Source organism: Lipotes vexillifer, unplaced genomic scaffold, assembly GCF_000442215.2.
Source record: "Lipotes vexillifer unplaced genomic scaffold, Lipotes_vexillifer_v1.1 scaffold1347, whole genome shotgun sequence".
Lineage (NCBI taxonomy): Eukaryota > Metazoa > Chordata > Mammalia > Artiodactyla > Lipotidae > Lipotes > Lipotes vexillifer.
Genome location: NW_006796201.1, coordinates 609,426 through 630,528, shown reverse-complemented (window position 1 = coordinate 630,528; position 21,103 = coordinate 609,426). Strand labels below are relative to the sequence as shown.

The following is a 21,103-nucleotide window of genomic DNA, read 5'->3' as shown; positions in this document are numbered from 1 at the left end:
CAGGGAGCCAGCGGTCCTCTGTCGCTGGAGGGGGCAGGGTGTGTGGAAAGATCCAGAGAGGGAAGCGGGGCTGGGTTGCCAAGCAGCCTCCCACCTGAGCCATACCGAAGCCACTGGCTGCCCCGGGCTGCCGACTACAGTACTTGAAGTGCAAGGGCCACTGAGATACGCTGCAACTGTAGTGAACACACAGGTTTTGGATTAGTGTCTTATTACTAAGTTTTAAAATATTGGTTACATGTGGATATGATATTAATTTTGATATTTTGGGTTAACTGAAATACATTATTGAAATTAATTTCACCTCTTTTTACTTTTCAAAAATGTGGTTGCTCAAAATTTTAAATTACATATGTGGATCACATCATATTTTTATTGGGTAGAGCTGCCCTAGGCAAAACCGACAAAAGTCTCTTTTTTACTGTTCATATACACATATATATATATATTCTGATTATAAAAGAAAGATCGGGAACATACTCTCTTTCTTTGAGTCTAAGATGCAGTTGATTATGATACATTATTGAGTCAATATAGCTTTTTGGGAAAAAAGGAAATATTACACTAAACGTATACATGGATTATAAACTAATCCTTATTTTAGGAATGTGAAAGTGTGAAAAGAATTGTCACCAACAAGGAAATAGAATAACATAATATTGTGCATATTTTCCCATCAGTAAAATTTTAAAAACCATGATACCAGTGCCCCACCACACAGAGATACCACCATTTATTTAGCCATTTCCTTGTCATTGGCTACTTAAGTTGTCTCCAGTTTTTTCATGATGACACGTGATGCTGCAGGGAGTGTCTGTGTTTAGGAATCTTTGTCTTCTGGTCTGACAGTTTCCTCATAATAAATTCCTACAGAGGGGTGGCAGGGCCAAGGGTATGAACATTTTATGAAGTGTTTAAAAAATTATTATTTTTTTAATTAACAGACTATTTTTTTAGAGCAGTTTTGGGTTTACAGAAAAGTGGATTGGAAAGTACAGAGAGTTCCCGTATACCACCTCATTTCTGAGGCTTGGTTGGTTATTGAAAGCTGCCCATTTACACTCTCACCACTTGCCTTTCAAAGCCTTTTAAGCAGGAGAATGACAGGACCCAGGGGAATCCCAGAAAGATGATTTTCCCAATGATGGCTGATGGGAGGATGGATGGGGAGGACAGGCAGGAAGCAGACAGATGAACTGGTTAGGGGTTAGGGCCCTGTCCGTGAGGGAAAAAAAAGAAAAAAAGAAAAGGTCAAGAGAGGGTTTGTGTGATAATGAGGATGGAGGGCAGTGTGGGAAGGAGACAGAAGCACTTAGGGTCAAGGTCAGGGATGGGCCTGGAGATTCAGAGCACAGGCTTTAGAAACAGGAATCCGGAGCTCATTCCTGGTGCTGCCACCTGCTAGCAGTGGGCAGGTCACTTCGTTTCTCTGAGCCTCAGTTTCCTGATCTGCCCAATGGGTCTGATAATAGGAGCCCCACACCTTGAAGAGGTAACTGTGAGGACTGGGTGCCTCTGAGTCACCGATCCCATGCCAGGCCACAGCCGGCACTTGGTCAGCTGTGGTAACAAAGAGGCGGAGGAAGAGTTCAGGCCCAGGGGGTCAGTAAGTCCCCTCAGGCAGGCCCTGCCTCGCCCTGGGCTGTGCCCACTAGTGACACAAAATGCTCTCAGTCCGGCTGTCAACACTTTCCCCTCCTCCACGTGCTTGTTTCCAGTTGGCGCTAGAACAGGCCACTTGTGTCCAAGGTGGCTTCTCTCTAGAGTGATTGTCGGTCCAGAAAGTCCCTTCTCAGTACAGATGCCCCAACCTTGGCCCCAATGGCCACAGCTGTCGCCCTCTGCGACGGGCCTGTGGCCTGAGGGGAGCTCACCTAGAAGGTCACAGGGTCCAGGGCAACCAGGCAGGCGGGGGGAATCCTGCCATCTGCTGCGGGGTGGAGTGTGTCGGGGATGGGGTCAGGGCCCAGCACGCCTACATCACCACTGGCCCTGCTCCTGAGCCCATGACTAGACTATTCATTCACTCATTTATTCATTCATTCATCCCCTCATAAGGGGGCAGAGGGAGGACTCGAAGACATTCTATGCAAAGGGAAGGACAGAAGCTATTCATTAAATCTTGCTCTGTGGCCTTGGGTAAGACCCTTACCCTTTCTGAGACTCAATTTTCTCATCTATAAAATGGGGGTAGGATTACACTCAGATTTCACGGGTAGGCCTGGGAGGAATGGCAGGCAGGGCAGGGGAGGACAGGGCGGGCCAACCATCCGGGACTTCCCTCTGCATGGCCCTTGGGAGTTCTCACTGCTCCGTAGTGGAGGGGCACACTTTTCTGGCAGCATTACCCTTTTCGAAATGGAATCCTGTAGGGAACCCCAGGATATGCAAAAGCATAAGTAGTGAAGGAGAATTCCTGTAGAAATCCAACATCATCCATGATAATAACTTTCAAAATAGTGACCATTCCTTGAGTACCTGCTATAGGCCAGGGAGCTTAAGGACCTAAGTTCCTATATATTAATATTTGGTTTCTTCATCCTGCTCTGCTTTGGCCTGGTCTGGGGCAGACCCAGTGGCATGGAAGACTTGGGAGGCCCCTAAGATGTGCCATCCATGCCAGTGGCTGACTTCTGCAGCCAGTAAGGATTTAGGAGAAAGCAGGAGCTGTGTGGATATCACTCATCTTCTATTGGTGGCCCAGTGGCACCCAGAGCCCAGGCAGTGCCCAGGCAGCGCCCAGGCAGTGCCCAGCTCAGACCTCCTAAAGGCTGCTCAGCATGCCCTCTGGTGGCCAGGACTGGTATGATGGGGATTGACAGGGCAGGCCTGTCTCATGATTCTGAGATTTTTCTTGCAGCAGGTGGTAATGAGGGGTCAGGAGGCCCAGAGCCCCACCCCAGGCCTTGCAGCTATTCAGAGGTAGAGCCCCCGCACTGCCCCAACTCCCCAGCCACCTCTGCTTCCCCACCCCCAGTGCTCATTGCACGTTGACTTGCCGTCCCCACTAGACAGTGAACTTCTTGAGGACATAGGTGAGTCTATTGTTCCCCACTGCTGGCACCTGTGACAGTGAAGGCTCTGATAGCTGACATTTACTGAGAGCCCACCGTGTGCCAGGCACTCTTTTGCACCTCATGTCACCCTCATGATCGCCCTGTGAAGGATGCTCTATTGCCATGTCCCTTTCAGGGAAAGGACACTGAGGCTTGGCTAGATGAGTAACTTGTCCAGGTTATGCAGCTAGAAAGTGGCAGAGCTGGGTTTGAGCCCAGGCAGTCCAGCTCCAGAGCCCATGCTCTAAGCATGGTGCTGCATAAATAGCTTGTGAACAGAGCCCAGGGGAGGACAAATGTGGGGTCATTCTTGGACCAGATGATTGGCCAGCTGGTTGATGTTCTCCATGTCTCAGTAGAGCAGGGACTTTGGAAACATGGGTGTATCAGGACACTGGAGCCAGAGCAGGCTCTGGGCAATTCCTGTGCCCTGGTGGGAGGGCAGGAAGCACAGGAAAGCCTGCTGAGACTGCCCTGGCTTTAGGCCCTGCTGACCTCAACCTTGCTGACGGGAGGGCACGGTCTGAAGGTAGGAACATAAGCACCTTGGTAACTAAATCCCTTTAAATAGCTATAAAGATTTTAGTTCTGTATTGTTTAAGATATTGTAAAAGCTTAGGTTTATTTTTGTAGGACTTAGTGGCTAAAGCTTAGAACATAAAAATGGGGCTGCTCTGTTGGAGTAATTATAAATAAACATGCAAAACTTAAAAAAAAAAAAAAAGGGAGGGACTCTCACTGCTTTGTGATAATTAGACAAGCGCAGGCATTTCCTATGCCTTTTACCACACAGTAGGGCCCCATCACCCATACCTCCCTTTCCGATGATTCATGAGCTGTGTCAAAGGCTTACTGATGGTGGGTGCTAGCTCAGAGAAGCAGATGACATCTGGTTTCCAGTCTGAGCTCTGGAACTTGCCAGCTGGTGACCATGGGTGTTCCCTTTCCCTCTGCGGCCCTCAATTTCACTATCTGGTTATTGGACAGGCAAGGGGGAGGGTCAGAAAAGGTGATCCTCCAGATATCTTCCACTTTCGAGGTTGTTCTTAAACCTCATGATGGGATAGCAAAGGAAAGACTGCAGACATTGAAAACATTGAGGGAAACTGAGGGATCCCAGGCATCAGGAGCCGGAAGACCCTGGTTTATCCTGCTGCCAAGTCTTCTAAGCAATCTCCAGAAGCCTCAGTTTCCACATCTGTAAATGGGGATGACAACATGTCTCTGCAGGGTTGGGGCAGAGCCACAACAAAACCACACAGTACCTGTGAACGTGCTCTACAAGTGGCAGAGGGCTCTGAAGTTGGGAGAGCGTTTTCACTTTTTCCTTTTTTCTTTTTCGGTTTTGTTTGTTTGCACTTATGAGCCGTAAAGCTTTTTCTCTTTTGTACAGTGTACACGTATCCAAGCCAGGCTGCCCAGGATCGACAGGGCAGGGCCTGTGATGACTGAGGTCCCCTTCCTCTTCTCTCCCTAGTTACATTCGCTGTTACTACTGGGCTGTGAAGACCCTCATCACCATCGGTGGCCTGCCCGACCCCAAGACGCTCTTTGAAATTGTCTTCCAGGGTCTGAACTATTTCACAGGTGTCTTCACTTTCTCCGTGATGATCGGACAGGTAGCTGGGTCACTAGTCTGTTCCAAACCACCTGCCTGCAGGGCCCTTTGCTCTCTTGCTGCTGTCAGAAGCATCACCATCTGTGCCCGTTGCTTTCAGACTAGGCCCAGGAAACAGCAGTGGGCCGAGAGTTAGGAGCCTGGAGCTCTGGGACCCGCTGAGTGAAGGGGTGGTGATGGAGGTGTAGGTCCCATTTCCTCTCTGAGGTTGCTTCCCATTTGAAATGTCAGTCCTTTGGGACAGCTGGAGAGTTGGGCTGAATGGCTTTCTGCAGGGGCTGAGGATTTGGGCTGTTCCCTTGGAGAGAAGCCCCCGGTGGATTCTAATGTATTGGGGGTGCGGCTCATACTGTAGTCAGTGCCTGAGGCAACCACCAGGGGTCCTCAGAGTTACATTTGAGGGGCTCTGCTCCAAGGAGCAGCACTCCTGGTTCATATTTCCTCGGGGCGGGAGGGTGGCGCGTGGTGTCAAAGTGACCTCTGGCACCAAGGGGCCACGTTGTACCAGAATCAGCCCAGCCCAGGGAGGCCTTCCCTCCTTGTGTGGCCCCAGAGACCTGAGGCCACCGGAGGGGGCCAGCAGCCTCGCTCCTCCACGTGCAGCATCATCGGAAAACCTGTGTGTGGACATGGGATTCCCTCTCTCCTGATCTCCCCCCCAGCCCCGCAGCCACGTACCCCTGGCCTGTGTTAAGTAAATGTGCCCACAACACACGTCCCCAGAGCCCGGCCCCGCTCTGACCCAGCGGCTCCCCTGACCACCCTCCTTACCCCCAGATGAGAGACGTGGTGGGGGCCGCTACTGCGGGAAAGACCTACTACCGCAGCTGTATGGACAGCACGGTGAAATACATGAACTTCTACAAGATCCCCAGGTCCGTGCAGAACCGGGTCAAGACCTGGTATGAGTACACCTGGCACTCCCAAGGCATGCTGGGTAAGACCACGCCCCCTCCCCCCTCCCCTCCCCGCCCCGACCCAGCTGTCACCAGCTCCCCCAGCCCCACCCGGTGCCCTGCCTTCCTGGGCCCTGGCCTCATCCCGTGTCCCTGAGGCCCCGAGCATGGGGGCCTCTCTTGGCCCCAACATTTAAGTGAGAGCGGCCTGGGGAGGCCTTGGGCGGTGCCCAAGTTAAGCCATCAGGAGACCCCTGAAGACGTGAAGGGCTTGTCTTCCGAATGCCGCCCCCCACCTTGAAATGCATCTCCATTCGAAGATGCAAGTACAGAGTACACCTGCCACTCCCAAGGCATGCTGGTTAAGCCCACGCCCCCTCCCCCCTCCCCTCCCCGCCCCGACCCAGCTGTCACCAGCTCCCCCAGCCCCACCCGGTGCCCTGCCTTCCTGGGCCCTGGCCTCATCCCGTGTCCCTGAGGCCCCGAGCATGGGGGCCTCTCTTGGCCCCAACATTTAAGTGAGAGCGGCCTGGGGAGGCCTTGGGCGGTGCCCAAGTTAAGCCATCAGGAGACCCCTGAAGACGTGAAGGGCTTGTCTTCCGAATGCCGCCCCCCACCTTGAAATGCATCTCCATTCGAAGATGCAAGTACAGTTGGAACCAGGAGGGAAGGAAGACTCTATCGGTCTCTGTTTCTCTCTCCTCTCTTCCTCTTCGTATACATCCATACATATAACACATATTTTGTAAATTTTAAAAAATTCTTTTTCAGATTATTTTCCATTGGAGTTTATTACAATATATTTAAAAAAATTTTTTGATGTCATACTTTGCTTCTGAAATTGGCTAAAACAGTGCATTTTCATTCACTGCTGTTTCTGCTTTCTTGTCAATGATGAGGTATATACTCCGTTATTCTTGCAAAGTGGGAGAATCTTACCTGTAAACTGTTTCCAAATATAGTGAAGTTTTCACAGATTCTAAATGGAATCCTTAGTGAAATTTGAATAGGTTAATTACATGTGAATTGACTTTATTTTTTTCCTGTTTCCTTTTTATTTTGGGGAGCTAGTAATTTTGTTTTCAGAGCCTAGACATCGTTTTGGAGGGCTCTGAAAAGCTTATGGACCACTGAAACTGTGCCTAGAGTCTCCCAAGGCCCTCAGAAGAATGACAGGGCCCCCCACTGCTTCTGTGGGGTTCACTCTGGTCTCAAAGAAGCCACACCTGAGGCCCACGGTCTCCTGAGTTGGGGGGTGTTGGCAAGTCTGTGGACAAAGCACACGACTACAGTTTCCAAGGCATGTTCATTTCCACTGCCTCATTCTGTTCTAGTGACAGCCTTGCGACTTTTCACAGGGGTACATGTTGAGGACCAGAGAGGGCTCTGACCTGCCCAGGGTTGCACAGACCCAGCACTTGAGCCCTAAGCTAATTGTGGTGCAGTGGACAGAGCACGGGGCTGGGGCCCCATGGTACATTTCTGTCTCCAGTTACCGACCTTCACTCTGTGCCAGGCTCTCAGCTGCGCACCATAGACCCCATGGTGGGCAGACATACTGCTCTCCCAGGATAGGTTCTGAAGTCCCAGGGCCTGGGTGGGGTCCTGATTCCATTCCCCTGGGCTGCATGGACATGGGCAAGTCACTGCCCTCCGGAGTCTCCCTGTCCTTGTCTGTAAAGTGGGTTATAGTGGGCACCTCTTGAGCTGCTGGGAGGATTTAATGAAATCATCTTGGTAAAGCACTCTGTAAAACTGCCTGGCACACAGTAAGTGCTCCATATGCTTCATTTCTTGCTAATGTTGTTCTTATAATGTGAGTGGAGAAGACAGATCATTGGCAAACAATTGCAGTAAAGGGTGTGATATGTGCTATGGCACAGGGACTGATAGCATAATAGCTAGGTGGGAGGATGTCAAGGGAAGGCTTCCTGGAGGAGGTGACATGAGTGCTGGGTTCTGCAGAATGAGTAGGGTTAGCCAGGAAGGTGAAGGGGGCTGTTCCCAGCAGAGGGAACGGCATTGGCAAAGGCCTGGAGGCAGAGAGGATACCCTCCCAATCTAGAGTGGTTCCAGGCGGTAGAGGAATGGTGTGCCTGGGGTCCCCGCCAGTGTGGTGTGGACGGGCCCTGTGTGTGTGAAGGATGGACCCGGCTGTACCTCTGAACCTTGCAGGGTCTCATTTGCAGACGAGTCAGAGCTGATGGTGCAGCTTCCAGATAAGATGCGGCTGGACCTCGCCATTGATGTGAACTATGACATCGTCAGCAAAGTGGAACTCTTCCAGGTATGGCCCACCCAGTGTCCCCACCCTCAGGACTCTGGAAGGTCCAGAGCCCACACCTTCCTCTAAACGGCTCCTTTCCCCTCCTCTCGGGGCCAGGGCTGTGACCGGCAGATGATCTTCGACATGCTGAAGAGGCTCCGCTCTGTTGTCTACCTGCCCAACGACTACGTGTGCAAGAAGGTGAGTGGTCCAGGGCAGCCTCAAGGCGGTCTGGGATTCACAGACACCGCCTGTCGCAGCTGGGCTGGAGTGGGGGCCTATGAAGGCACAGCGGGGGGGGGAGCGGAATTGCCAGGAGGGGAGGACGGTGGTGAGCTGACCCCAGGGCTCCAGGCTTGTTTGGCACGAGGAGGCTCTGTCCAGCTCTAGGCACTGAACTCAGATGTGCCTCAGGCCTTGCTCCCTCTTCCTGGGACCATGGGGACCGGGACGAGGAGCCCCACTTTATAGAAGAGGAAAGTGAGGAACATAGAGAGGGGCAGGGTCTTGACTGTGTAGATGGACCTGCTTCCAGGGTCTTGGTCTTCCTGTCAGGAAAATGGGGCTGGAGGAGGGGTAGGATAGGTCAGAGGTTGCAAACTAATGGTTCTTGCATAGGAGCCAGCCCACAGATGTTTCATGGGTTTTTTTTTTTCTTCTTTTTTTTTTGGACTAATCTAAAATTAAAATTTTGAATTAGTCTCCAACCTTTAAAAGTTGGAAAAAAAAAAAAAAGTTGGAAGGTTTCGGGAATTCCCTGGAGGTCCAGTGGTTAGGACTTGGTGCTTTCACTGCCGTGACCTGGGTTCAGTTCTTGGTTAGGGAACTAGGATCCTGCAAAGTGCGCAGCATTGCCAAAAAAAACTGGAAGGTTTCACATAAAAATCCAGATTTCCGGCTGAAAACAGAAAATCAGCTAGCATTGAGCCCCACTTTCCCAAATAGCCAGAATCATGTGGAGTGGAGAAGGGGTTGGCCCTGAAGGGGATGTCATCCTCTCCTGATGCCACAGGTCCCACCACTCTCCACTGCCCCACAGGCTCCCTTCTCTCCTTTACATCATCCACCTGATCCTGGGACTCATTTGGGTTTGAATGCCAGGGCTAAACAATGTCTAAGGCCCCTTCTGCTCCCATTTTATGGGATTCGAGTGAGACCGAGGTCACTTGGTGAGTGAGTGGTCAGGGTGGAGGAGCTTAGTGTGTATACAGGGATGAAAATATTGCCCAAGAACCCCCTGTGAAACTCAGGAACCCCCAGCCCCAGAAGGTCCCCATCTCCAAGTTGTATGCTGCATAACAGTGAAGTTTCTGGAAGCAAAGAGCTGGGGGAATGGGGACAAGGGTATGGCTGAGAATTTAAAGCTGCAGCCTTAGCGGCCAAGAGAAGTTTGGGAACAATAGAATGATTTGTCTGACATTGGAGTCAATTCCTAGCTGTGCAGCCTTGGGGAAGTGGCTTGCCCTCTCTGAGCCTGACTCTTTTCATGGGTAAGTAGGGATATTGATAGTATCTCCCTCATGGGGTGACTGTGAGAATTGAAGAAGATATGCATAGAGAGTTTGGCACCATGGCTGGCCCAGAGTCGGTGCCATTGCTGCTGCTAATATCCTTGTGGGTGATGTAGACTTTACCTCTGATGAGGAAAAATGAATCAGATTGTTGGGAAGTTTGCCGTGGAAGCTGAAGTGAACACTTGGTGAACGTGTGTAAATGGCGCCCTCTGCTGACAGGTTTGGCGTTGTGACAGTCTCGCTGAGGCAACCCGAGGCCACCCCAGGACCACCCATGGGCGGGTCAGTGAGATGAGGGTGAGCTCTGCAGCCCCTCACACTTCAGCCCCATGTCAAACTGGACACTGAAACAGGGGAACGAGACTTTCTTCCTTTTTGTTAAGAAGGCCATGCATGTGTGAGATGCCCAGGGAATATTTGTCAAATGAATCAAAAGCATAAGCCACTTACCAGTCTTTGGTCTCTCTCCCTTTACACACACCATGTGTGGCCGATAGGGATCAGGCCAGGGCACCGGTCTGTGAAGGCATGAGGATTGGAAGGTGCTGGCAGACTGGGTATTTCTGATTCTAGTCCGAAGCAAAGCTATTCATTCATTCGTTCATTTGGTTTAATTTGTGATTAAGACCGTTGTATCAGTCTGCTAGGGCTGCCACAACAAAGTACCACAAATGGAATGGCTTAAATGACAGAACTGTATTGTCTCACAATTCTGGAGGCTAGAAGTCCGAGATCCAAGTGTCGGTGGGGTAGGTTCCTTATGAGGACGGTGAGCAAAGGATCTGCTCCATGCTTGTCTCCTGGCTTGTAGATGACTGCATTCTCCCTGTGCCTCTTCACACTGTCTTCCCTCTATGCCTGTCTCTGTGCCCAAATGTCCTTTATAAGGACACCAATCCTATTGGATTAGGGGCTCACCCAACTGCGGTATGATCTCATCTTCTTTTAACTAATTACATCTGTAATGACCCTATTTCCAAATAAGGTTACATTCTGAGGAGCCGGGGGTTAGGATTTCAACATATGAATGGGGGTTCATAACAACCATGAACTCTGGGTTCATGGAACCAGACTGCCTGTTTTCAAATCCAGGCTCGGCTTTGCTTAACTTTGTGACCTTGGGCAGAGTTCCTACCGCAGAGGGCTGTTGAGGACTAAGCAGGCTCAGTCACATAAAGCACTTAGAGCAGCGCCTGGCACAGAAAAGCGTTAGGTAATGCTGGACATTCCTATTAAAGGTGTTATCATTCCTATTTCAGTAAGCAAATGCCGCCCAAGCTCCTATTAGGATATGGGGGAGGCGCAGGTATCAGCTGATTGTATGAACCACTGTGAGCTTTTCCATGCCTCTGGGCCCTCCATGGGTGCGTATAATTGGAAATTTACCGAATACCCCTACACCTGGGCCTCGTTATCTAGCATTTTCCATCACACCACTAACGCCCCACCGTAATCCTGCAATCTACAGGTGGGGAGACTGAGACCCCGGAGGGGAAGTGACTATCTCTACACCACATACCAAGTCGGTAGGAGGGCTCGATCCCAGCCCAGGTTCCTCTGCACTGTGCCACCAGCGCCTGGGCCCAGCCCTGCTGCTTCTGTGGTTGCTTTTGGTGATGACAGAGGGACTCGCCCCCTTCTCTGTTTCAGGGGGAGATAGGCCGGGAGATGTACATCATCCAGGCGGGGCAGGTGCAGGTCTTGGGTGGCCCGGATGGGAAGTCCGTACTGGTGACGCTGAAAGCTGGATCTGTGTTTGGAGAAATAAGGTCAGAACGGGGTGAAACAAGGGGACCTTGGCAAAGGCTGGGGAAGGGAGGGATGGCCAGTGGGTGGGACCACGTCCTCAAGGGCCCTTCGGTGGGTCTGAGGAAACCGCTATGCATACAAGCACTGGCACCTGCTGACATATGCAAGGTGGGCCCAGCTGTCACCCGTGTGAGGCCATAGTGATGCTTCAGGCAGGGGTGAAAGTGAAGATGCTAGTGTGATCAAAACTGCAGCCTCCTGAGGGTCTCACCTCCCTCCCTTCTCTGCCCCAGCTTGCTGGCTGTTGGGGGCGGGAACCGGCGCACAGCTAACGTGATAGCCCACGGGTTTACCAACCTCTTCATTCTGGATAAGAAGGACCTGAATGACATTTTGGTGCATTATCCTGAGTCTCAAAAGTTGCTCCGGAAGAAGGCCAGGTACATTTTTTTTTTTTTAAATAAAAGAAATCCATATATACTTTAGTGTGCGTTTCTTAAGGACTCAGACTTTCTTTTACACAACTGTAGTACCTTTCTGAAAATCACGAAATTCAATATTGAAGCAATACTTATCCCTAATCCATAGTCAGATTTTGTTAATCGTCCCAATAGTGTCTTTTATAGCTTTTCTTTTCTTCCTTTCCATTCCTGGATCCCCCACTGCATGATGTTGCCATTTCAGTCTCCTTTGATCTGGGATCAAATTTCCTCACCTTTTCCTGTCTTCAGTGATTTTGACTTCTCTGAAGAGGACAGGCCAGTTATTCTGTAGAATGTCCCTCCATTTAAGTTTATATGTCTTCTCATCATTACCTTCAGGTTCTGCATTTTGGGCAGGAATTACTCAGAAGTGATGTTGTGTCCTTCTCAGTACAGTGTATTGAGAGGCTGCTTTCTCCCTATTCTGATGATTTTTTTACTCTGATCACTTGGTTAAAGTTTCCACACTCTCAAGTTACTATTTTTCCCTTTGAAATTAATAAGTAATGAGTGGCGAGTCACCTTGAGATGATGTAGATTTCCTGTTCCTTATCTCACTTTACCTCACTACTTTCAGCCTCCACTGAAGGTTCCTTGCAATGATTGCCGTGGTGGTTGCAAAATGGTGATTTTCTAACTCTGTCATGCTTTCTACATTTATTAGCTAGCAATGTACTGTAAGGAAGAACTTTCTTTTCTTTCCCATGTATTTGATTTTTCATTTATCTATTTATAATGGTATGGATTTGCTGTATTCCATGAATATCCTCTTACAATCATCATTTTCACGCTCAAATTTTCCACATTGGCCACTGGACACCTCTTTAGGCTGAATAGAGCGAACTTGTGTTACAGCCCTGTTATATTTTAGCACTTGTTTGCTTATAGGCACGATAAGACGCCATAGATTCATCTTATACTCTCCCTGCTGCATCCCTGGAAATGGCCATTTTTCCAAGGAGGCTTGATTCCTTTTAGAGGGGAATGGTTTTTAGAAACCAAGATATGAGTACTAAGTGCTCTCATTGCTCCTGGGGTGTTACTAGGGCTCCACAGTGGACAGAGCTGGGAAATACATCCACGTATACACCTGTATGTATAAATGCAAATATATATATATACACACACACACACATACATACATGTATATGCACATACATATATATCAACATCTATTTTTTTGTCTGTATCTATCTATATCTCTGTATATCTCCGTCTCTATTTCCACCTATCTAACAATTTCGATCCAACATCACAGAGTTCATTCTAATCTCCTTTTCCATATTTGTAAATTCCTTCTCCAACACTGAGAAATTTGACTCCCTTTATCCTCATTACATTGATTCATTTGTTCAGTCCTACGATGTAGAGAAAGTAGTACCAGAATTCCTATTTCATACCTACTGGAAAGAAGAAAGCCCTCTAAGCAGAGAGCAGTTCTTTCTGTCTTTAGCCTGAGGACCCGTAATGTAGGTGTTGTGTTCAGGGTTATCTGGATTGGTTCTCCGTCTTCCTCCCTTTACTGTGGTTGTTCCATTCATTTGAAATACAGCTAGGCTCACGTGTTTCAGTTTGCATTCCATTTCAGGGTTCCCCCACACTGACCCTTGTTGATGTTTTGTGTTTTGAGTATGTAGAACATGAACATGGACGAAGGCTACAAAACAGTGCATTCAGGGTCCCAACTCCCTACACCTGTTGACACCTACCCCTTACAGGAATCTAATCGCCTTAGTTTCTGCTTTTTTCTTCTTGTGTTTCCTTTTGCAAAAATAGGCAGATCTGTGAATATTTGCTTATTTCCCTTTCTGTCTTACACAAAGGATAGCACACTGCAGATTCTCTTTTGCACTTGACTTTTTTTCACTTGACGAGAAATCCCAGAAAACATTCACTGAGTCCACGGACAGCTTCCTCATTCCTTTTGACAACTGTATTTAGGCTATTTCCAATATTTTGCAATTATAAATAGTACTGCAACGAATAACCTTGTACATCTGTATTTTGTATTGTTGGGGAATAGGTAATTTTTTTTTTTTGGCCATGCCACGCAGTTTGTGGGATCTTAGTTCCCCAACCAGGGATTGAACTTGGGCCCCCAGCAGTGAAAGCCTGGAATCCTAACCACTAGACCGCTAGGGAATTCCCTGGAAAAGGTAATTTTTAAGAAAAGCATTTTTTTGCTTTCAGACACTTAAGATCAGGTTTTAAATTGAGTGATGGAAGCAGCACGATGTGGTAGAAAATGCACAATAGGCTTAGGAGGCTGATAGGGCTCAAGTCCTGTCCATGTGCAGTACTGGCTGTGTGACCTTGGAAAAGTTACTTTACTTTTCTGGTCTCAGTTTCTCCATTGTAAAATAAGGGTAATCACTTTGTTGTGGAGACGATTAAATAAAATAGTGTATGTGAATGTCTCTAGCAGGGGGCCTGGCACACAGGAGAGCTCAATACATGTTAATAATAATAATTGTTCCTCTTTATCCATTAAATTCTCTCTATAATTTTCCCATGGGATAAAGCCTTTTTAATCCACCTATCTGGTATTTCCTCCCTTGCCTTTTATCACATATTCATATTTTCCACTTCAGTCACCATAAATAAGCTGTACAGAGAGTGGTCATGATAAAGGGAACAAACTCACCATGTCCATTCATACAGCACAATAATTTATTGAGCTGATAGTTCGAGGCCCTGGGGACACAGGAGGGAGCAAACAAAGCTTACACTCTAGTCGGGGAAGCCAACAATGGAGAAAGGAATGACTATGTGTTGTGTCAGCTGGGGATAAAGGCCATAAGGAAACACAAAGCCACATGAAGAGATAGAGGTGATGGAGGGAGCTATGTGAGATAAGTTGGTCAGGAAAAGTTATTCTCAGGGTGTGGCACTTCAGCTGAGACCTGCCAGAGTGAAGGAGTGAGCTGGGGAACTGCCTGCAGGGAAGAGCATTCCAGGCAGAGGGAACAGCATGTGCAAAGGTCCCAAGGAGGCACAGACTCAGTGTTACATGGAGACCAACAAGAAAATGAATGTAGCTTGATATGAGATGGGAGCAGTGTAGGGGGTGAGATTGGGTAGGGCCTTGTAGGGGAAGCCTCACAATGGCTCTTTAGCTTTTGCTCTGAGGGAGATGGGAGTTATGCAGGGTTTTACACTGAGGAGTGACTTACTGTGACTTAAGTTTTTACAGAATCCCTTTGGCAGCTCCCAGGTGAGTGGATGCAGTGTTGACCTTAGAGCATAATATAGACAAGGCGTTGGGGTCTCCCAGGGAAGGAAGCTGCCCTGTAATTCATCTTACCTGGCTGTTCTTAGAGAAGCCATGGGGCCCTTCCAATGGCTGGTCTACGTGATCTTTCCCCCAAGTCTATCCACTTCCCCCTACTGTCCCAAGGGACAAGGATGCACGGTCAATCCTCATTATTCACAGATTCCATACTTGCAATTCGCCTACTCACTAAATTTATTTGGAATCCCCAAATCAATCTCAAAGGCTTACGCAGACACTCGCAGACGTGTGCCCAGAGGCGAAAATTTGAGTCACCTAAAGTGCATGTTCCCAGATAAATTGAAGGAGGTGACGGTCTGCCTTCTTGTTTCAGCTCATATTGTAAACAAGTGTCTTTGTGTGGTCCATTATGTAGCATGTTTTTCACATTTTTGTGATTTTTGTTGGTGATTTTGCTGTTGAAATGGCCCCAGGTGTAGTGCTGAAGTGCTATCTCCTGTCACCCCACGCAGGAGCCGCGCGTTCACTGTAAACAAATCAATGATGTATATTAAATAAGATGTCTTTAAACAGAAACACACACAAGACAAGATTATGTAATGAACAGTTGATGAAAACGTTGTGTGGAGAGGCTCACTGTAACCGAATCCTGTATTTCCCCCAGAAGCCATGGCTCAGTAGTCACTAATTCCATGTCTGCAGACACTTTACAGAACTTAACCACCGCGGATAATGAGAACTGACTGCTTATGTCTGAGAATAGGTACCGGGTTCCCCTCCCCCTGCCTTCCTGCCCCCTGCAAGAGGAACATGGCTCAGAAAAGCCACGCTCATAGCTGTCATCCCATTCCTCCCGCTGGGTTAGGTGTGGGTTTAGCAAGTCAGCCGGGATCCCGCAGAGGCCTTGCTCCTGGCCATGCCTGCGGTGTGCTGGGGTGAGGCAGCCAGAGGAAGGAGGAGGGGCTGGCGGGCCGTGCTGCACACAGTGGGCCGTGGCACGGTTCATCAGAGGCTGCTTCTCTGGACAGGCAAGCTTGAGGAGAGGGGCAGGGGATCACAGATGAGCTCTGCCCATCCAAGGAGATATAGGTCTGAGAACCACAGGGCCTGGGGATGTCTGAGTTGCTGAGATTCTGTCCAAGCTCCCCACTTTACAGATGGGGGACCTGAGGCCCCAAAGAAGTGAGACACTTCACTCTCTGACTTGGCCACTCCAAGAAATGGGGTAAAAAGCTTTCATTGCATGCCACTCTCTCCGGGGGTGAATTATACAGTAATTAGAGTGAAACTCATGTCATCTGAAAATGAGGATAAATTTCCTTAATCTGGAAAAGTCCCAGAAGTCAGCTCAGTGTTTCAAAACAGAGATAGCCATTAGCGATCGGCAAAGGCCCTGTAGATGGTTCTTTCGTGTCATTTGAGTACCACGCTGAGCCTTCCCACGGACTGCCGTGCTGTGAATTATGGATTCAAATAACACAGGTGACAGTGCTGGGCTTGGAAGAGGCCTCTGATAATTATCATGTTTGTGGTCTCCTGGGAGAGCCCCAGCTCGAAAATGTAAGTCTTGGGCAATTAATATCAATATGCACAATTTAAATCCATTGCCTCTGATTAGATAAGCAGCCAGTAATGGCCTCATTTTTAAACAAACAAGTTTGGCCGAAACCCTGATGAATGAATTTGCCAATTAGTCGTCTAGACATGCTAGACTGCAGGCGAAACTCATTTGTTCTTGAGCCAAACCACTCATCATGTATTTGTAGTGTGAAGAATTCCTTATTAAAGGCTGGGGCTCTCTTTGATGGAAAATTCTCTCCTTATTTAGAGAAGCAGGGTGGTATATTGCATTGGATCTGGGTTGTAATTCTGTCTCTGCCACTTCCTGTAACCTTGGGCGTGTCACTCCTCCCATTCTGAGCCTCAGTTTCCCCAACCCTTCTAGGTACGGTAATCCCAGCCCTTTCCACATCATGGAGTATTGTCAGCGTCCAAGAAGATAATGACCATGATACTGCTTTGTAATCCTTAAGACCTGGGGTGCTGGGGTCAAAGGCAGGGGTTTGAATTCCAGCTCTGCCACTTCCTAGCTGTGTGGCCTTGGAAAAGTTACTCAGCCACTCTGGACGTCCACATCCTCATTTGAAATGAGGGAGAATAATAGGACCTACCTGTAAGGATTACTGTGAGACTTAAAGTGCGTATCAGTTATCTATTGCTGTGTAACAATGTTACCACAAATTGAGTGGCTTAAAACCACACATATTTATTATCTCAAAGTTTCTACATGTCAGAAGTCTGGGGACAGCTTAGATGCATCCACTACAAGGCAGTAATCAGGATGTGGGCCAGAGCTGGGTCTCATCTCAAGTCTCGACTGGGGAAGGATCTGCTTCCAAGGTCCCATAGTTGTTGACTGAATTCAGTTCCTTGTGGTTGTGGGGCAGGGGCTTCGGTTCCTAGCTAGTCATTGGCCAGTGGCTGCCCTAAGGTTCTTGCCATGTAGGCCTCTCCCAACATGGCCGCTTGCTTCATCACAGCCAGCAAGGGAGAGTCTCCTTATAAGACAGAGACCACAATCCTATGTGACACATTCACAAAAATGACATTTGATCTCCCTTGCTGTATTCCACTGGTTGAAAGCAAGTCACATGTCCCACTACCCTCAAGGTGAGGGGGTCACACAGAGGTGTAAACACCAGAAAGGGGGATCACAGGGGTCACCAAAGAACGCCTGCCTGTAAAGGTCTGAGCACAGAGCCTGACACATACAGACACTTGTGTCCCCATTGGTTATGGTGATGATGGTGAAATGACAATGAAGCAAAAGAAGGAGAAGCAGAAAGCTTGGGCTCTTTTTCATCTGGGCATCCTATTTCTGATTCCATATACTGAAGTATCCTGCATCATTTCCTGTGTGACCTCAGAAAAGCCACTCAACCCCTCTGAGCCTCATCTATAACGTACAGGCAATAAGACCCACATCATTATGGTTGTTCTGATTGTTCAATGAGATGTGATGCCTCAAACAGCACTGTGCTGGGTTCAGAAAAGGAGCTCAGAAACTGTTAGTCAAAACAAACGCCATCACACAACTCAAGTAAAGGGCTCTGCCCGAACCAACGAGGCTTCATTCTCTCCCAGAGCTTGCTGGTGATGTTAGTGGACGCTGCTTTCTTTCAGGAGAATGCTGAGAAATAGCAACAAGCCCAAGGAGCAGAGCGTACTCATCCTTCCTCCACGTCCAGGCACCCCCAAGCTCTTCAGTGCCGCCCTGCCTGCATCAGGAAAGATGGGTGCCAAGGGGGCCAAAGATGGCAAGCTTGCCCACCTCAGGGCACGACTCAAGGAGCTGGCTGCACTGGAGGCAGCTGCAAGACAGCAGCCGGTCCTGGAACAGGTAATGCAGTTGGAGACACAGCCACCTGGTCCATTTCAACCACGTGCCAGGAAGGTCTAGGGACCCACGCGTTCCATTTTAGGGACTATTTTTCCTTCTTCCTGTCATTCAGGATTCATTTGCTTTTAAGTGACAGAAATGCAAGTGACAGTCAAGCTCAAATGAGCTTGAAAAAACAGGGAATTTATAGGAGCAAGTCATTGAAAAGTTCAGGCAAGGCTGGATCTAAAAGCTCAAATGATGCCAGTAGGATGAGTTCTGCCATTCTGTCACCTTTGCTTCCCTTGGGGATGGCTCCATTCCCAGGCAGTCCCCCAAGAGCTTAAGAGGACATCCCCCAAGATCACATCCTCCTGGTTGAGGAACTCCCACAGAAAGAAAATACCTCTTTCTCAGTAGCTTCAGCAAAAAGTCCCAGGGCTCATAGTCACTGGACAGGATTGGGTCACATGTCAGTTCCTGAGCCATTCAGTGTGGTGCTCTGGGGAGGACTGGCTCATATGCCCATCCCTGGACTGAGAGTGGGGATTGGGGTGGGCGCATTCCCCCAGATGGACATCCGGCTGCTGCTGCAGAGGTAGGAGCAGTGGGTGTGGGCAGGGAATGCCCCTCCCCAGACCACAGTGATGTTCTCATATTTAATGTTGTGTCTGTGACCATTTAAAAGATCTGAAAGGAAAATCCAAGGTGACAGGCATGGTGCCAGCTGTCCCCACCCCCTAAATCTAAAGGGAATTTTTAACTTAGTTCTGGGACTTTTTTCTGTGACTAATGCCAAGAGTGCCAATTAGGATGATTGCACTAATTATGGTTGTTCATGACTGTCCTTTAGGGAGGCTGCTGGGAAAGGGGGGGTGGAGTTAGGCAGAAGCTCAGTGGCAGGGAGGGGACAGCAGTCTACATGACAGAAATCAAAGGAGCCTGGTGAACTCAGTCTCAATCCAGGCTGGTCCAGGAGACCCATCCAGAGGTCATTTGACAGCAGGAGTTGGGGAATGACACCAAAGTCACCCAGGGTTCCAATACATTGTCCAGATGCATCCACCGATGGCCCCAAATTGAGGACAGATATGATTGTCTGGCTCACAAACTGTCAAGGGCAGGGTCGAGCTGGCAAGTTGGGGTCTTTAGTGCTGGCTGGTGTGTGGGGCTGAGTGAACATGACCTCCGAGACTGTTCTCAGTACAGTGAAAGGTTTTATCTGAAATGGGATTTGTTGCTTCTAAGTGTTAGCTCTTCACCCAGGCAGCTTGGAGATGTGAATTAAATTCACATGTGTATTCTCATAAAAGGCAATTTTAGAACAACCAGGGCAGAAAGGCAGAGTGCGTGGAGCTCTTAAATAGCAGCCTATAGACACAGGTCCAAATCCCGACTCTGTCACTGCCAGCCCTGTGTCCTGGGGAATCTCCTCCAGGACCTTCTGGGACCCAGATTACTGCTGGCTGTCACATGGGGTAGCAGAGAGGAAGCAGGTTACCTTGGATACTTTTATAAAAGCATGTTAAACAGTGAAGCCCTTGATCAAACTTCCCATGATCCTTCTGGCTCCATTCACAGCAGGATGCTTCAAGAAGATCCCATAATGGGCACCATCTGGGCATCCTGCCCTGGAAGTGTGTTGTCAGAGTTGACAGTGGATGGGCGGGGTGGGGGTGGGGGGAACAGGTGCACCGAAACATGCAGAAGCGCGTGGAGACAGAGGGAGCGGCAGGTCCCCAGAGCTGCAGTGGGATCTAGGAGTGTCCTGGCTCCCCCACCCCACCCAATTCCCCTCCTTCAGCGCCCTCTGACTTCTCTATTCCTCATAAGCTCGCTGACTGCTCTCACTTTAAACTCCCTACAGACTACTGGGCCTCCTGCTCTGGGGGCTGCTCCCTCCCCAGTTTCCTCCCATGCAGAGATGGCGTCAGAGAGAGCAGGAGGGGCCGTGGGTATCCACAAGGCTTGGGTTTTCACCCAATTCCCTAATTCTACCCACGGGAACCCCATCCATGGGCAACCCGCAGGCTGGAGGTTGGAGGTACCCACCAAGTCTCCAGACACAGGGGCTCAGCTCAGCCTAATGCCAGTGGTACCCAGCCCATTCTTCCGCCGGTGGGGAGGGGGCGGTGTCTCAACCTTTGAGAACTTCCGGGAAACGGGCCAGGCCACAGCTGCTCCTGCCCTCATCAGCCTTTACCTTAGTATTTGCTTAGAGCTTTTCTCATTCACCAGGGAGTACACATCCCGGCTAACCGGGCAGGGCAGGCCGGCTGAGCTCTGCTTTGGTGGCGCTCCCTCCTGGTCACAGCCTCTCTTTCCTCAATAGCTCAGTGACTGTTGATGGGGCTCTGCCCTTGAACTTGCAACTTCACTCAGGCTTCCAGCCCTGCAACTCCACAGAGACCTAAAATATCCCAAAGAGCTTCACCACATCCTACCGGGGTTTTTAATCCTTAAACTTCCCCATAATATATTGTTTCTACCACATAACCCTGATGCAGCTCCGCCCAACCTTCCAGCTATTAGATTTCGGAGCGCTGTCTTCCTCCTCAGGGGTCCCAGGGGTCCAAGAAGGAGGGAACTGGGAAGTGTCCGAGACCCCTCTGCCTCACGAGTCACTTTTTCTGGATTCTAGGCCAAGAGTTCGGAAGATGCAGCGGGAGAAACGGGATCAGCTACCCCAAAACAGCCCGCGGCCCCGGAGACCCCGGCCCCAGGCTCTCCGCCACCTGCATCCCAGGGGAGGCCCGAGGGAGAAGAGGGGGGTGCGGCCTGGCCCGAGGAGCACTCCGTGTGGATCCACATGAGCCCAGGCCCGGACCCCGGGGAACAGATCCTGTTGGTGGAGATCCCCGAGAAGGAGGAGGAGGAGGAGGAGGAAGAGGAGGAGGGGGAGGGGGAGGAG

General features: G+C 49.4%; 1 protein-coding gene across 1 annotated transcript in view; it reads left to right on the top strand.

The window, feature by feature from the left end:
• Nucleotides 1-21,103, top strand: part of CNGB1 (cyclic nucleotide gated channel subunit beta 1) — a gene marked incomplete at its 3' end in the record, with an annotated part of 69,538 nt that extends 48,435 nt beyond the window's left edge. The window contains exons 26-33 of the mRNA XM_007468328.1: nucleotides 4,534-4,675; nucleotides 5,452-5,611; nucleotides 7,760-7,857; nucleotides 7,954-8,037; nucleotides 11,001-11,119; nucleotides 11,393-11,539; nucleotides 17,997-18,213; nucleotides 20,834-21,103. Of these exons, the coding sequence (XP_007468390.1) occupies nucleotides 4,534-4,675; nucleotides 5,452-5,611; nucleotides 7,760-7,857; nucleotides 7,954-8,037; nucleotides 11,001-11,119; nucleotides 11,393-11,539; nucleotides 17,997-18,213; nucleotides 20,834-21,103 (1,237 nt within the window). The remainder of the gene's footprint in view (nucleotides 1-4,533; nucleotides 4,676-5,451; nucleotides 5,612-7,759; nucleotides 7,858-7,953; nucleotides 8,038-11,000; nucleotides 11,120-11,392; nucleotides 11,540-17,996; nucleotides 18,214-20,833) is intronic.